Source organism: Colossoma macropomum, unplaced genomic scaffold, assembly GCF_904425465.1.
Source record: "Colossoma macropomum unplaced genomic scaffold, Colossoma_macropomum, whole genome shotgun sequence".
Classification (NCBI taxonomy): Eukaryota; Metazoa; Chordata; class Actinopteri; order Characiformes; family Serrasalmidae; genus Colossoma; species Colossoma macropomum.
The window spans coordinates 25,005,743-25,023,693 of record NW_023494784.1 but is presented as its reverse complement, the minus strand read 5'-3'; the positions used below and the strand labels follow the sequence as shown (position 1 = coordinate 25,023,693).

General features: G+C 38.6%; 1 protein-coding gene across 1 annotated transcript in view; it reads left to right on the top strand.

The window, feature by feature from the left end:
* vwa8 (von Willebrand factor A domain containing 8) overlaps positions 1 to 17,951 on the top strand; it is a 98,339-nt gene that overhangs the window by 746 nt on the left and 79,642 nt on the right. The window contains exons 2-14 of the mRNA XM_036565268.1: positions 257 to 334; positions 3,154 to 3,284; positions 3,412 to 3,522; positions 9,481 to 9,648; positions 10,380 to 10,544; positions 10,634 to 10,683; positions 10,821 to 10,929; positions 11,022 to 11,126; positions 11,846 to 11,977; positions 12,287 to 12,421; positions 13,080 to 13,157; positions 17,168 to 17,328; positions 17,409 to 17,522. Of these exons, the coding sequence (XP_036421161.1) occupies positions 257 to 334; positions 3,154 to 3,284; positions 3,412 to 3,522; positions 9,481 to 9,648; positions 10,380 to 10,544; positions 10,634 to 10,683; positions 10,821 to 10,929; positions 11,022 to 11,126; positions 11,846 to 11,977; positions 12,287 to 12,421; positions 13,080 to 13,157; positions 17,168 to 17,328; positions 17,409 to 17,522 (1,537 nt within the window). The remainder of the gene's footprint in view (positions 1 to 256; positions 335 to 3,153; positions 3,285 to 3,411; positions 3,523 to 9,480; positions 9,649 to 10,379; positions 10,545 to 10,633; positions 10,684 to 10,820; positions 10,930 to 11,021; positions 11,127 to 11,845; positions 11,978 to 12,286; positions 12,422 to 13,079; positions 13,158 to 17,167; positions 17,329 to 17,408; positions 17,523 to 17,951) is intronic.

Here is a 17,951-nt window from a genome sequence, read left to right as displayed (position 1 = left end):
ATCCCATCTTCCATCTAAAAACAGCTATCTTTTATAGTCAGCCTAGTGTGGTTAACAAGATAAACAAATGGTTGGCATCATTTTAATTCTTTTGTGTGCTGAATGTGGCCTGTGAGAAGCAGTGGTTGTTATTATTGTTTTGCTCTCATCATAAATACTATGTATTTGTAACTACTTTATGTAGTATGTACCTAACTTCTGTATGCTGCTTCATTTGTCTGTATGCTTTTTCATTTGATACTTATTTGATCCACAGGTGACACTGTGAAGATAGGGGATGTCTCGTACCAGCTCAAAGCACCCAGAAACCCTGAACTTGTGCCAGTAAATCACAGTATGTGCCATTTCAAATATAATTTAGCATTGGGAAAGCCTTGCTCTGAAACAGAAATAACTTGCCTGAACTCATTAGCAGTTTGTCATGGATTGAAGTATGAACAACAGACTGTCATATTCAAGAATGACTGAACCTGGTTTAGACAGATAGTGGTGGTAGGAGGCCATGTTTTTATCTTATCTGTAGATTACAGTATGACTATACAGAAAATATGTGTAATATACAAAAATTTACATATTCAAATTGTATACACAGAAAAAAGAAAATATACATTAACAACAATGTAGCTTAATTAAAGTACTGGCTACATAACCTTTCTGTACAACACAGTGTTTTCTCCTATAATGTTGGATAAGATGGAAGAACGTGCAAGATCTGAGATCTTTAATCCATACAATATCCCTCCTGAGTCTTTTGTCCATGCTTGTGGAATCTCCTTTTCTGTACTCCACAGGTTTTTTTAGTAGGGGTTTATGTCATGAACTAGAGTGGTTAGTGAATTAGCCAGTCCTAAGCTTTAGTGAAATCAAGGCACTTTTTTGTTTGATGCAAGCAAATACTTGATTCTGGCAATCTGTCCAAATAATGTCTAGTTGTACTTTTGGAGACCTGTAGATTCTCTTCTCTTCTCTTCTCTTCTCTTCTCTTCTCAACTTAAGAATACTAAGAGATGCAGGTGTGCTTAAAAAAGATCAAATATGAATGACTGCGTATGCCAGTTATCTTTTGTTCATAAAAAATGTTTTTTGAGAAATTGCTTTTTTCATAAGGATTTATTTTTTTCTGTTCTTTACTGATTAGTTCAAGATCACAAACACCACTCCAGCTCATCTCAGAGGTATTGGATGGTGTTCTATTGCTCAAAAGAACGCAGTTCCACTATTCCATGTATGGAGATTATACAAGCTATATCTTGAATTAAACAAATTTCTCAGCAACAGGTGCATCTAGAAAGTAGCAGAATTCACTAATTAGAAGGGGTGTCTGGATACCGTTGTACATACTGTACATTCTATAAAAATATATGTAAGCGAAAAATAACCTACAGCTGCCTTTTTAGTCTTTTTTAACAAGGGAGCCAATAATTCCGGAGCACAGTTTGTATATATTCTATATTGAAACAGTTTAATGTAACAAATTAATATTGGCAGTTCTTTCCACCACATAAGTAGTAGCCTTTTGCTAGGATAGAGTCATAAAACCATCTTAATGTCAACACAGCTTTTTCAGTATTTGCCAGATTATCCTGAATGTTGATTTGTTCCAGCCATTCTATAAAGCATTTCATACCAGTCAAATATGTTGAATTGTATTCTTTATTTCTGGCTAATTCCAGTTTGTTTAGTTGTTCTGCTGTCACAGCTGCTGGCCAAAAACCTCACTATAACTTCAGCGATACAGCGATTCAGCGTCAACGATAGCTTCGCAATTTAATATATTCCTGCTGTCTACATCAGGTCAAATATTGTCTGATAGAAGTGTAATGGAAGTTATTACTTAGCAATAGGAGTTCAGTGAAATTATATCATGCTGTTATCACAAATAAACAGTCCAGGTTGATCATTTCTCAGCCAATCAGTTCGTGCCATTGGGACTAACTACTTTGAGAATAATGTGTAGGTAGTAATCAAGGGTGTGTTTATGTTTGACATTAAATCAAAAGATGTAAAATAAAGTTATGTGGGTAAACAGATCCCAACTGGTTGTTCAGATTTAATTGCATACACTTTGTTGTGCTGTTAGTTCAAACAAACCACACCAGACCGCTCCTCCGCGGGGTCTCAGTTCTCTTATTCGGTGCACTCCAGGGTTTGAAAGGCAGCGTTCTCACTTGTTCTAAGGAAGTGCATTAACAGTGTAATAGCACCAGGAACCTAACCTGCCAAGTGTGAACACATCCCAAGTCATTTGTCAATGCAGTGTAATTGAGGTGTGTTAGAATTAAAGGACCCATATCATGGGAATCTGAATTTTACTCACTTGTAAACATAAAGTTTATAACACACTGTTTACTCCCCAGTCTCCCAAAATATTAGCCTAACATATATCCACCAATATCAGAGTACACTGCACTGTAATGAGTGCTTCAGCCTCTCTCTGAATAAGGCACAAACAGGGCAACCAGTCAGAACAGAGATCACAGAAGTACGTAAATCAGTCTTAAAGGCACAGTGAGGGGAAAAAAAAATATCGTTTAATTTTAGAGGATAAGCAGTGGTTGGAAAATGGACATGTAAAAATGAAATATGTTTTTGGTACATAAACCCACATATGTCATTAAAGGACCACAGGAAAACATATATACATATACAGTAGAAGAAAAATGTAGATTAAGGGCCCTTTATTGGTCTCTGTTAGAGGAAAAAATATTCAGACAAATAAAAGATGATAAGTCGTGCAAATGAATTGCATTTTGCGATGAGACGTCTCAAACATTCACCATCTGACAATGGATTATATAGACATAACACACAGTATGAAGCTCGCGATTGATTACAGAGTAAAACCTTACCAAATATGGATTAACATGATACTTAAAAAACAATGCTTACATAGGAAATATCTGCACCCTGTATGTGTCTTAAAAAAGATTTTTATCAACATGTTGGGTAATATGTCTTCTTTGTTATGTTAACCAATACTTTGTTGCCAAACCAATACTTTGTTGACCTGATTTCTGACTGTTTAGATGATTTTTCTTTTATAGTTTACTTTGACTGATCTTTAATTAGGACAACAGGTCCTTTATGCCTTTTTGGCTGTATGTGATGGTGGTACATTGTTAGTATTAAAGTAAAGTTGTATGTTTCCTGTAGTACCAGAGTCAATGCCACAAGCAGTTGCTCAACACCTTCGGTGGATCATGCAGAAAGACCTCCTTGGACAGGATGTGTTCCTCATTGGTCCCCCTGGTCCACTGCGGCGGTCCATCGCCATGCAGTATCTGGTAATTACTACCTGCAGTCCTAAAAAGAGTCCTAAAAAGAAAACTGTCTCATTGTGCACATGATCCTTGCTTTTTTGACTCAAATGCAGGCCTACTCTACACATTTTGTCTTGATCATTTACTCTAGGAGCTGACCAAGCGGGAGGTCGAGTATGTGGCTCTGTCCAGAGACACCACAGAGACTGATCTCAAACAGCGCAGAGAGATCCGCTCTGGCACTGCCTTCTACATAGACCAGGCAAGTAGGAAGTCATAGCCTCTACATCAGTCCACAAGCTGTGCTTACTCTTGTTGAACATATAATTATGACTGTTGCCCATGATAAAGCAGTGATTATGTAGTCAACCCAGGTCAAGCCTGTATTTTACTCTTCTTCACCCTGCAAGAAAATGTAGTAGTTTACAGGTGCGCAGTGCATATGCAATGTTTTACAAACCTCTAGCATATTACTGGAAATAACAAGGCTCTGCTCGCCTCCCAGAGTAGAAATACAGTTCTACAGTTGTGAGAAAAAAGTTTATCTGAAGTGGCTTTTAAAATGTGATCTGAACTGAACTGATGGTCTGCTGACCCATTTCCCAAAAAAATGTTGAGACAGCAGGCAAAATGTAAATAAAACAACAGCAGTGATCCACAAATTCCTTTTGACCTGTCTTCCATTGAAAACAGTACAAGGGCATATTTAATGTTTCTACTACCATCTGCAACATGTTCCAAAAAAGTTAGGACAGGAGCATGCCTACCACTGTGTAATGTCATGTGTCTGTTTAATGCTTAGTAATCGTTTGGGGTCTGAGGACCCCAACTGTTGTAGTGAACATATAAGGTAACTTTTTTCTGTTTTTAATTGATGTAACATTTCAGCTGTTGCACTTCATAATGCACCATATGTTTTTACTGGTAGAAGGGTCTGGACTGCAGGCAGGCCAGTCTAGCACCTGCACTCTCTTAGAACAAAGCCACACTGTTTAGCACATGCAAAATGTGGCTTGGCATTATCTTCCTTGAAAAAGACGTTGTCTAGATGGCAGCATATGATGCTCCAAAATGTACTCCTCAGAATTAATGGTGCCTTCACAGATGTGCATGTCACCCACTAATACCAGGACACTATCATGAGAACACTATGATAGACACTGGCTTTTGAACTTTGCATTGATGACAATCTGTATGGTCTGTTTCCTCTTTGGCCTGGAGAATATCAATTATTTTGAAAAACAATTTAAAGGTGCACTCATCAGATTACAGCACACGTTTCCACTTTGTCATTCCATCTCATATGAGCTTTAGCCCAAACAAGTTGGCGGTGTTTCTGAATGTGGTTAATATATGGCTTCCGCTTTGCATAGAAGAGCAGAGCTTGCTTTTGCAGATGCATGGTGTTTATTGACGAGGGTTTTCCAAAGTCTTCCCAGACCCATGTGCTTATATTCATTACACAAGCATGTTGGTTGTTAATGCGTTGCCATCTGAGGGATCAAAGGTCATATTGGTTTTCAGCCTAGCCCTTTACACACCCAGATTCCTCCAAATTTTCTGGATCTTTTGGCAATATTCTGTGCTATAGGGAGTAAAATGCCTAAAATCCCTGCAAATGCACATCTAAGAATGTTTTACCAAAACTGTTCGCACATTTTTTTTGGCAAAGTTGCAAGCCTCCACCCAACCTTACACATAGAGGACAGCCTTTCCTGGATGCTCCTTTTAAACCCAGGCATGCTTGCATTACCTTTTTAAGATGTTTTGGGAACATTTCATAACATTAAATTGCACCTAACCCAGCATTTTTGTAATGTGTTGCAGGTCTCAGTTTCAGAATGAGCATATATTTACAAAAAACTGTGAAATTTAAATAGTAGAACATGAAATATCTAGTGTTTATACTGTTTTCGTTTAAATAAAAGTCAAAGTTAATTTACAAATCACACCTTTTTTATTATTTATTTTATTTACTGTCCCAACCTTTTTTGGAATTTGTTTTATAATTTAACAAGCACCACATCCATTTACACAACAAATGGTTTAAACAATCAAGGATCTTAATGCAAAATGTATGCATCTAGTAACTAATCATTCTGAAATACTATGTTTTTCTATTTGAGCTGCTGTGTTAATTTAGTCCTGTGTTTCTGGTCTTCATATCCTATGACCCACTCTCTTGAGTTAAAGATCACAAATAGACACCCTGACATTCAGCTGTAGAGTCTCCTGTACAGCTTGGTCTCTTGGTCTCCCAGTGATTTGCAAGGTGCCCACAGTTTGTATGCATGCACTATGCAATATTTTGTTTTCTGACTTTATTATTTATTATGACAGTATTTCACAGGATCAGATCATGTTTTAGGAGTTACTGATGTAGAAATCTAGATAATTCAAAAGGTATTTTTTACGTTTGTTATTTTTCCTAAGAACTGTAGTTTTTATTTTGATGTGCACTTTATTACAGTACATTACATTAGTGGATTGGCAGCTCATTTGCTAGATTTCATAGTAGGCAGATTACCTTTCTTAGATGAGGACAAATTGCATTCTCCAAATTATTTAATTGTTTGTTTGTTTACTATTTATTTTTGCTTACAAAGTGAGAGTTCTGAACAGTAACGAATCAAGCTGATTCACTAAATGGAATGCCAGTTCATGTAGTTTAACTCTGGGTTTTTAAACTTTCACACCTCCGGGCCTGCATATTTATCACTAGAAAGCATGTAGGCCCACAGGAACACAAAACTCAACTTTTTTGCTTAAAAATAAAATTTAGTGATGGCAAGTTGAGTGGAATGTTTCAGAAAAACTCATTTTTATTTGTTTTAATTTATTATTTTTTTTGCACTAGTCACTTGCAAGTGGACAACTGAAATGTTGGGGGGGTGTTTTGTTTCTAGAGACAAGAGTCAAAGGTGCCTTTGCATGCTATTGTTGCCGGATGTGTGTTAAGATTTACAGTTTAAAAACATTTTATATATTTTTATTGTAAGTTGTGTTAGTTTTTCATTGATTTTTACAACGAAGTTAAAGTAAAATCACTGGCCTACTACAAGCCACTGTTCTGCCTTCAATATCATACAAAGGAGAACCTAAGGGTGCTTTGTGGTCCACTTGCGGTCCATGGTCCAGTGGTTGAAAAACTCTGATTTAAGTGACATTCACTGAAGCCAATAGACATGCACGATTGGAATCAGCCAAGATTGGCATTGACAGATTTTTTTGCTCCGAATAGCCAATCAGCAATGAGCCAATTTATTATATTGATTTTGGACAATCTGTATTGCACTCTTATGACATATATAATGTGAGGTCGGCATGTGCACTCATGCTGTATTTCAATACTCCTGCTACACCTGTACCAAAATGTTGTAGTGTAGTTATATGTGACTCAGTGTGAGAAATAACCAGCTACTCTGGCTTTCAGTGTAGTATGTTATTTGATGTATATTATTTAAATAAGCTATTGTTTTTTATTTAAGAATTTAAATTATAGTTTGGCCCCTTAAAGTGCAAATAATAATTTATATTATGAGATTGGCGAGTAGAAACTACTGAAAACGTTCTAGTGTGTTTCAAGGGTTCATTTAGCCCACACAGTGTGAACTTTGGGTTTAAAAAAAAAAAAACACGACTAGTAAAAATTGGCCAAAAAATGAAAATTGTAGATCATGGTCATAAATATTCACAATTAATTCAGGAGTTTCCTTTACCTAAAGAGAGACAAAAGCTATGTGAAGATGGATTTCTTCAAGATATGGTGATGGCTTCTGTTTGTTCTTGGACCCCAAGATGTCCACGTGTTGATCTTGAGCTTTTTAGGCACTTAATTATTTGCTGCTATTGTTCTATTGGGTGTCTCTGCACCTTAAATGAATTAAATAAATGAATGCTTGTTTTGGAAAATTGTATTATTACTTAGTGGTAGCGGTATCTGTTTTAATTAGCTTTTACTATTAAATTTTTGGGGCAAGTCTTCGCTTCTATAGATTTGAGAGTAATATGGACGATTAACTTGTGGTCAGTATTCTCTGTGTGCCTTGGCAACAAGAGTTTAAAAATTTAAATTATTGATTGGCCTCCATGGTGTTTGTAGTAATCAGCTTGTGCCTTAATTACAGAAACATGAATAGCTTGCATTGCATCATTAATGGTGCAGTTTAAGCTGTCATTAGTGTCCCAGCCTACTGGGTATAGTTTTTGATTGTTAAACTCACATGTGTGATGGATGAGCGTAACAGCACAGTGACACAGTGTATGTATGTGTATCTTTGAGATTAGGCAGGGGGAGAGATGGTGGGAGGGAGTGTTAACTGGAGCATCGGACTGCTCTCAGGGGTTCTGTGCTCTTTTTTAGACCCATATTCCAAGCACTGAAAAAATGGCTTTCAGCAGACTATTTCTGTATTAATAGAAAGTATCTCTCAATTGAATTGAAAGCATTTTGTTTTAAATATTTCCAAAAAGTTAAGGACCGTCTGAGGTTTCTATTTAAATAGACGGGCAGTAGTATGTACTCAGTGACTGCCCAAACTGACCTGAGCTTTAATGTTTAGCGGAAGAGAAAGGTCATTTCAAATACAAGTGTGTGACTTAATTTTAATGAATCATCTAGTCAGTCAGGTGCGAAGCAACAACCTACAAACAGTAGGTTTGGTGCCAACAGGAAGACATTTCACTTTTTCCCACCCAAAGGCTATACTTGATGACCCCCCTCCCCCCACCATTTCAATTGATGGTCACCAAGGTATATATGTTCCATTTTAACAAATTATAATGAAAAAAATCAGTTTGTCTTGTGGTCATTTCCATAACATAAACATTTACTTTAGCCAAGTTTAAGAGGTGTTTTGTAACAAAACACAAAGAAGAAAAAAAAGCAATCTAAGATTTAACAATACTTAATTAAGTAAACAAATAAAATGATGAATGTGGATATCCATGTATTCAAATCTTCAACACCCCTACATGGTCCTTCCCACAGGTCTGAAACAAACACTGTATTTAGCTGTGATGCTGACACCTAAACATTTTTGTTTATAGGGTTCACTGCAATTCAATTCCACTTTGCTACGTTCCTATGGGAAATTGTATTGGATGTCTGTGGCTTGTGTAAATAGCTGGAGTGCAGGAACAGAAGTCAGCTGCTCAGGGGAAGTGATGTACTTCGTGTATTTACAAAGGTGACGTCATGTACCCAGCTCTTAGCTATTCCATCGCAAGCTGAATGGGAGGCTGTCAGGGTGCAGGAATTCTAGGAAAAGTTATTTCTGATGAGCTCACACTTTCCACCTTAGCCTCTTGTCTTTTGCTGCGCACTCAAAGTCATTGGTCTCCTAAAAATGTGCAAGAGGGAAGAAGGTTTAGGGGAATTTTCCTGGGGTTATAAATGATTTGCTGTTTCATTGACAAACATAGTGCAAGGCTGGTGTGTGGCTTTAGCTCACCTCCCTGTCCTGCGTCAGTACCGTTTTCTAGTCATTATGGGATTATACTGTCCATGATGGAACTGGGTCCAGAGTTAAATTTGGAGCATCTGTCTGCATTTTTATAGGCCCTATTCCCACACAATCAGGCATATATTTATATGTTAACCTAATTATATGCCGACTTGTTTTGTGGTCACCGGAGTAGCCTAGAATTTCCTGCCTTTGACGTCAAGACTGTTTGATTCTTGCACGCATATGTTTGCATGGTTGCATCTTCATAACTCAAGAGATCTGGTTGTTCTGCCCACGATTGGTCAGAATGAGAAAACAGCAGCTTGTTCAAAACAGGAATAAGCTGTTCTGGGTGGTGGGCGAACTAACTCAAAGATTTTATAAATAATGTGGTTACAAGATTTCCCCTACAAGACTAAAGAACCTTATTTTGAACTTTGTGTTGTTGTTGTTTTTGGATGTAGGTGTTTCACATCATTGCATCACAGTATTGAAAAACTTTTTTTGGACATATGGAGTTGATTATAGCAGTGATTATTTTTTTTTTTTTAACTCTTATCTACAAGAAACTCAGCTTTTTTTTTCGATGACTCATTTAACCAATCAAGGAGTTGAACGGTAAGCTCTGTGTGGCATGCGAGGGCACAAAACCGCAGAACCCCAGTCACTTACACCGAGACTGAAGCATTAAAAGTGGGGGTAAAGTAAACTTTAGACTGTGTGCAGATTACTGTATCCAATGATGATGTGCTGAGCTGTAGCTGTGTGTGCAGTGTGCGGTACGAGCAGCGACAGAGGGCAGGATTCTGGTACTGGAGGGCCTGGAGAAGGCCGAGCGGAACGTGCTGCCCGTTCTCAACAACCTGCTGGAGAACCGTGAGATGCAGCTAGAGGATGGCCGCTTCCTCATGTCCGCTCAGCGCTATGACAAATTGCTGCAGGTGAAAACACATTCCCTAAACTTCAAACATTTTCATTATACTTTTATCCTTTGAACCCTAGACCCTTTACATAGGTATTAATCTTAAGTCCTATTCAGAAACTACTATTTAACAACACTTTATTTGAAGACTGCCTACAAAAGAACTTCATAACACATGCATAAGCACTTGAAGTTATATTGATAAAGCAATACTTGTGTGTTTATGAACACTTTATGACAGTGAGTGAATGTCTTATGAAGTAAATGACATTGTATTTATATAAGGGGTCTTAAACTGAGGTGATGGAATTTTGTTCCATTTATAACACTGTTGATTTATAACAATGCTAAGAAGCATCATTCCCAAGTACTGGAGGTCTAGGGCAGAGACTTTATTTGTAATTGAGTTAATTAAGTGCTGTTATTTTTGATACTTAAGTATATTTAAAAGCGAATTTGCCTTTGTCATTGAAGACTAGACTACAGTGACTTTTTCTTCATAAAACATGTCATCTTGAGATCCTGGCATAAGCTGTTCATAAATATTCATAAATTATTAAGTGCTTATGCATGTGTTATGAAGTATGTATTAGTAGATTAGCCTTCAGCTAAAGATACCAGTTATTCAGTAACTTCTATAAAGCTTATATATAATTTATATATACTCAGGACAGACAGCATCTGAAATGTGGACACACATACGGGCTCTACATGAAATGTAACCCCCCATTCTGCATGTTTGTCTCTTAGGAGCACACTAAAGAAGAGCTGGACTTGTGGAAGATTGTCCGTGTGAGTGAGGATTTCCGGGTCATTGCCCTGGGCCTGCCTGTACCACGATACAAGGGCAACCCTTTAGACCCACCCTTGCGTTCTCGCTTCCAGGCCAGAGACATCTACTACCTACCTTTTAAGGTGCTGAGGTCACGCATGTATTACCGCCTGAAGTCTTCTCAACTGAAAGTCACTGAACGGGACACTTAGTTTGCTTCTCTTTTTCTTAGGACCAGCTTGACCTTCTATATAACATTGGACAAAGTGTACCAGCTGAAAGGTATATAGGAATTTAGAATGATTTCTTATAGGATAATATAATCTCATGTTATTTCATAGGACAATAACTTTCTATACATTTATTTAATCAGCGATACAAAGTGAGACTTTAATGGACTTGCCGTTCTTTCCTCTCAGAGTGTCCCAGCTCTTGTCATGTGCTACAACTCTCTGCTCCCAAGAATCTGCCAACCTGGGTCTTCCAGACTTCCCTGTGGACAATCTCCCACCTGCTATCAAAGTGCTGGTGAGTTCCAAATAGGGGAAAAACCCAAATCAAGTACAAATATTCAGCCCATTCATTAAGAAATGGCTAAGGATCTGTTATCACTGTTGCAGGACCTGTTTCCTATGCTGTCAGCTCAGCAACTCATCCAGAGGCTCTATCCATATGAGGCCATGCTGGGCAAGGAGGGACGTAATGCTGTGGAGGGTGTGCTCAGTGTAAGGGTCTCTCTTAATCTCTCTCTCTCTCTCTCTCTCTCTCTCTCGCTCTCTCGCTCTCTCTCTCTCTCTCTCTCTCTCTGTGTTTTTCTGTTTTTTTTGTCTCTCTGTATCTCACTCTGTCTGACTCTCTGTCTCTGTCTCTCTCTCTCTCTCAAATTCACATTCAGAGTAGCTTTATTGGCATGACTGTCTCAAGTACAATATTGTCAAAGCATATAACTTTAAAGTTGAATGTACTTTGTAGAACTAATAGCAATTATATAATTAATGATAGTAATAATGATAATAATCTCTATCACACTCACTCTCTCTCTGTCTCATTCTCTCTATCTGTCACTCTCTCATTTCTTCTTTCTTTCCTTTTTGCATCTCATATTTTCTTTTAATCTTTCTTTCTTTCTTTCTTTCTTTCTTTCTTCTAATCTTTACTTTTTATTGGCTTTATTTTATTTTTTATTTTTTCTGTGATTGTACAAGTTTCAGACAGCAGTGTATACTCTTTTGTAAAAGTCTATATTAATTATCACAGCTGCAGTAGCTTGCACCAAATAACCAAAATCAGAGTAAAACAACCAATTCCAGCACTTTCAAACTCTGTGCAAAATAAATGATCAGTCCATTCTGTCCTCTTATGCCCATGATGATAAGAGTTTTTATCTCAGAGGGAGACCTCACCACCTCCTTTATTCTTTCTCTCTCTCTCGGTCGGTTTGTAGCGTTTTGAGCTGCTGGATGGGAATAGGCAGTCGTCTCCCCGTGCTGTGGTGCGTGTGGAGCCTGGACATGACACGCATACAGGACAGGCAGCAGTCACCCTCAACATTGCAGACAAAAACATCACCTTCCAGGTCAGGAGGCAGCAGAGCTTCTCTGTAAATTTCACTACATGGTCCTTAATTAAAAACAAAAAGGAATTTGGCCGTGAGGCACTACTTGGGTTAGCATTAACGTCACAAGCACACTTTGAAGATAATGTTTTGTTTGAACACATTTCAGCCTTTTAAGTAGGGATTAAGAGCATGGAAACTTGTGGGAAAATGATATAGATCAATTAAATAGACTGTTTATCTATCTTAAAGCCAGTTGCCGGTGTGACATGCACAGATCTGTCTATGCATTTTTCTCCCTCTAATGGAAATGCTGCTTCTCCGCTGCAGGTTCCAGCAGGGCCACGGCCGCCACGGCCACCCAACAGCAGTCCCGCCTTCGTCAGCACTCCCTCCCACGCTCGCCTGCTAGCCGAAATGATGCAGTCGCACCTCGTCAAAGACATGTGTCTTATTGGAGCCAAGGTACACAAGCAACTTCCTGAGAGCACAGCAGGGAGAGTTGCACCAATCTGGACTTCTAACTAGAAAGCTGATGTGTACATGCACTGCATGAACAATAGAGAGAACATAGATAGCTTAAACTCTTTTCTAGTCTTTTAAGGTAATAAGAAGAGATCATCAGGCTGGGTTTCCATTGTGTTTAAAGTTGCACTGTGCAAGTTTTCTTTTTTTTGTTACAATTATAATCAGTCAGAAGAGGCGGAAAACATGCTAAAATATGGTGTCCATGTGCTGGTGCAACTTACCCTGTAAAACATGATATACAAAAACCTGAAAATCAACACCATACTAATGAAAATATTATGACAGCAGTAGCTAACTCCTATCTTCAGAAGACTGATGTTCACATTTTTACTGAGTTCTGTTTGAATACTCTATCCATTCGGGAAAGGGGTCGGAAGCACAACTGACATTACAAAATGTCCTTCCACACTTTGCATACCATTACACATTTTCACCAGCGAGGTGTCCAGATCTTACATAGTGTAGTTTTAAAGTAGTGTTTCCCCTTAATCTGTTATGTTAGCTACACTGAGTGTGTGATTGGTATATAAAAGACCTTTCTGCAGTATAAACTGGTCTTTGTGAACAAATATGTTTTTCCTTTGTGTCTTTCCAGGGTTGTGGCAAATCTGTAATTGCCAGAGAATTTGCTGAGATGCTGGGCTATAACACTGAACAGATCATGCTCTACCAGGTATAGTAGGAGATATCACCTTGTTTCATATGGGTGTAATTATGTACAGATTGCAAAATGCAATATGTATTGTGGACCCTGTGCTCTTAGATGATATATTTGTTGTATAGAATTGAAAAAAGATATGACATGGTATATAAGATTTTTATGTGATTTATTTTTTATTTATCATTTAAAAAATATGCCAAACAATCTTAAGCAAGTACTTAAACCACATTAATGTGTTTTACCTAAAATGCCATTAGTTTTACCATTTTCCAGTTCGATTGCCAAAGCAAGGTGGTGGCACATTCAGTGAAAACAAGTAATTTTCTTTGAATAATTTTAAATACACAGAGTATAGTTTTGTCTTACTTTTATAGTTGTCTCTCTTCAGGATTGAACTTGTGAAGTCATGATGATAGGCCCAACACTTAAATCAGGAGTGTCCAGTCCTGATCTGCCACCCTGCATAGTTTAGCTCCAACCCTAATGTAACACACCTGATCCATGTAATTAAGGCCTTCAGTAGCATTGTAATATTAGAGCCAGGTGTGTTAGATGTGAACTTTTCAGGGTGGTTGATCTCCAGGACCAGGACTGGGCACCCCTGACTTGGATGGTTTCCAATCTGGAGCCCCTGTGGTTGTCTCTTTCAGGAAAATCATGTGTTTTTAACACAATGCAGTAAGTTTGTGTCAGTATGTCTGATCTCACAATTTTTTAATAGGGTAACTGCTTTAAATTCACTATACTGCCTTGCAACCCCATATAGAAAATAACATTTTTAAATCAATAAAATTATGAATATGTTTATTGTAACATCCATCTTATTTGAAAACCCTAAAAGGACTGTTCTGTGTTGTATAGCATACAACTAACTGAAAAAAAGAACACAACACTTAAAGCATGGTAGGATGGTAAACTTCAAAGGTCAGGTGGAAAATATTCTTTCCACTTCAGGCTACGTTGGTATGTATAGCCTGTAATCCTCAGAGTTTTATGGATGGATATTTGTGTTGCTGGCACATGAGCTGCAGCTGCAGACAGTGCTGTTTACAGAGGAATGTTTGTATATGCTGAGGAAACCAAAGCGCTGGCTCAGGGAGCAGCACACTGAGCCTCAGCAGAGTCATGCCAGAGGTCATGCACTCTGAGGTCATATATCCCAGTCATCCAGCACTCCTCACCAATCATGCACGAGGAGGGACCGAACCACCCTCTGATTGGAGGAATCTTGATTCCTCCACTGACATCCCCACAGACCTGATTTCAGAGAAAATGGGTATTTTCAGATATGAAAACATCTTTAAATAGCCATCCGTTTATCTGACAGTTCTTTTCTATTTTGGGCTCAGAATCATGTACTGTCCATTGTCTCCACTCAGTGTCTTCGAATAACAGAGCTTCCCTTGTTCTGCAGTCGGAACACTTGGCTCATTGAGGTACCTTTTCATTTGTTGCGTAAGACGTTACTTGTAGTACTTTACTTCTCCCCAACACTGCTTCTACAGAATAAAAAGGAAGGCTTATATCATAGAGCCATGTGACTCAATTGCAGAAGTTGTTTTTGAAGACCTTGTCAAGTGAGAGCTTTTCCCATAAAAGCCTTGAAAGGCTGTTTAACACTCAGGACTTCACCAGACCTGCCAAGTCTGAGATTACTAAAATCTTCTCTGAAAGATTCTATTATGTGATAAAGTCTTTGAACCTGTGAGTCTATTATGTGAAGACTGTTTTAACACCACACCCACCCACGCTCAAAAACATTCTCTTCAAGGGTCCTGTGAGCATGCTGGACTCATCAGAGTACTCTCTTGTTTTGAAAGCCTTCAAACAGCCTGTGAGAAGCTGCTTAGAGAGAAGGGTAAACACTAGAGGTACAGGTAGTAAAACCTTGGCGCCCACGTGTGTGTATGTGTGTAAGTGTATGTGTGTGATGGTCTGAGTGTGTCTGCGTGCACGTGCATGTGCAAAAGCTGTGGAATGCCAGGAATGCTCTCGGCACAGTCTGATGCAGGCAGGAAAAGGAAGCTGCCTGTGCATCACGCTGTGGATATTTTTAGCTGGAGCGGGTCAGGGGTCCCAGCGTCCGGGGGGAAAAAAGGAATTTTTGTGGCGTAATTCATCACATCAGTTCACTGAATCTTATTTATTTGTCTCCATAGCACATCGGTTGTCCCTAATGGGTTACAGTGTTGTATTTGTAGTGCTGTTGTGGAAAAGGCCTGCTAAAAAGAGTTCAAATCCCCATAGCCAGGTGCAGTTATTTTCCTTGTGGGGCCTCGTTCAAACTTCTCTTTCTGCTTGCCTGGTAGATTCACTGTGAGATAGATGATAGTTATGTAACAGAGCTTTTTATTGTTCCCTGCGTTTGTGAGATTTTCCTTTACATAGTCAGGCTAAGAGTACTCTGGTCTTATGGTTAACTCTTAATAAATGGGTCTTTTCAAAAGTAGGGGGAATCAAACAGTGTTTGCAGTGTATCTGAACCAGATATGAAGGAATAACTGCTGTATGCGAAGTACTGGAAAGTAACAATACATTGTGATATAAAAATGTGATATTGTGCATTGTGAAGATGGGCAGTATCAGCTGTGTTCTGTTAAAGAGACGTTCCACTAATCTTTCAGAATGTCTGCATAAAATTGGATTGATGTGAAATGCACAGTACTAGAGAAACTGAGTCAGAATTGTTAACAGTGGTGGTGATGGGAACCAGACGCTTCAGTTTTTAGTGTGTTTAGTGCATATAAATATTCCATCAAAGTCATTACATAAAATGGTTAAGAATACGCTGTCTGCTGCTTGAGACATTGTTTTCTGTTAGTTTTGAGAAAATTCTGAGATTATTAATAAGTAATTTTGGTGGAAAGGTACATGCTGAGCACTTCTTTTTCCCGATGTAACTTGTTGGTAGTGGGCTTTACACATACAAGAAATATCAATGCTATATAATGATGGATAACACTTTTATTAGAGAAATAAAAATGTATTTCCATTGTATGTTAGCTGTCCTTTTCACAAACATATTACATCCAAAATTGTTACAAATGGATATTACAGTATTTTGGAATTAAACTCTCCATTTTCTGTATTATTAGTATCAGCATTATGCAAAAAACTCAAACACATTATGCAAAAATAATCATTTTTGTTTGCAAATAAATTGCCTATATTTACGTTGTTGACATTGCATCCCTTGGTCTCTTCACCGCCACTGTAAAGAAATCAGACACTGTAAAGAATGTTTCCCCAGAGGAAAATGTTATTGCTAAAATGTTGCTTTTTTATGGCTCAGGAGACTTAATGGTGGTTCTCTTAAAATTCCTTCAGAGAAAGAGATTAGACAAAAAGCAGATGTGAGATGCAGGAGAGATAAAGGAGAGATGAGAGTTTAGTTGCAGATAAAGATGAGTGTTATTATCTTGGGAAGTCAGAGCATGATGTATGACTGAAATTTCTACTGAAACTCAAAAGGAGACACGTGAGACTACTGTAGTCTTTTTCTACAGAGAAATAACTAAGCAGCAGGACACTTAAACAAAAGTCTTTGTTTTCTTTCTTTTTGATCTTCCTGTTGTCTATGAGACACTACAGAGACATTTAGGAGATCTCTTTTTTATATATTTCCAGTGACTCTGTACAGTGCATCATTTCACATCAGATCTCTCTGAATGAAATCATTCATTGAACACCAGTGAAATCGCAATCATCTTAACCAACACCAGTATGTTCCGAGTTTCATTAGTAGGCTGTGCAGCGACATGGATACAGTCATTGTTTTTTCAGTCAAATTTTATTCAAAATGTGAGAATATCAAATTGCTAACCCAGTATCAATAACTGAATTGAATCATGCCCTGATGATCATGTGTCATTATACCCCTAACCCAGAGCCTTATCCAGTGGACACTTGCTGTGAGGTTAAGTCTCCCTGCGCCCTCTTCTTGCTCATCTCTCACCAAACACCTGTGGATGTAATGTTTGAGTCTGTGTGTGAGTGACTGTGTGTGTTTGTATGTCTGGTAGGATATGACCGCACGGGACCTGCTCCAACAGAGGTACACTCTGCCTAACGGGGACACAGCCTGGAGAGCCTCCCCACTGGTCAGCGCTGCTCAGGAGGGCAAGATGGTGTTCCTGGATGGAATCCACCGTGTTAACCTGGGGACTCTGGCGGTGCTGTCTAGGCAAGCCCCATGTGAATCTATTACTTATGCAGCCTTGTGTTGTGCTAGGACACTGAAATATGTGTGTGATCTCTACTCAGGCTGCTACATGACCGGGAGCTGGCTCTGTACGATGGCACTCGGCTGCTGAGGTGGGACCGCTACCAGAGCATGAAAGAGGAGCTCCATCTGACTGACAGTGAGCTGCAGGACAGGTGCAACACTCACCCCATTGGCCTTATACACATTATAAGCATATACACAGCATTACACTGAGATAATTACATACTCGCAGCACAGTCATTGGAAACACAGCACAGGTTGCTTGAAATCCTGTGATCTAACTGAACACTTACAGAACACTTTTCGCAGTTGCCTTTGATTGGTCAGATATGTGATATTCTACCATAAACATGTTGTGTGCGTGTGTGTGTGTGTGTGTGTGTTTGTGAGGCGATGATAGAACAGACCACATTACCTTATACACACAGAGGCAGAGAGACATCACAGACCATTAGAAGCCTGACAAGTGTTTCCCTGCACTGGGATTAAACTGCTCTCCTATGTGAGGGCCGAGTAACTAAATCATTAAGCTAAACGGCCAATAAACACACATGCACAACTCAGAAACTGTTTCCTCCTGA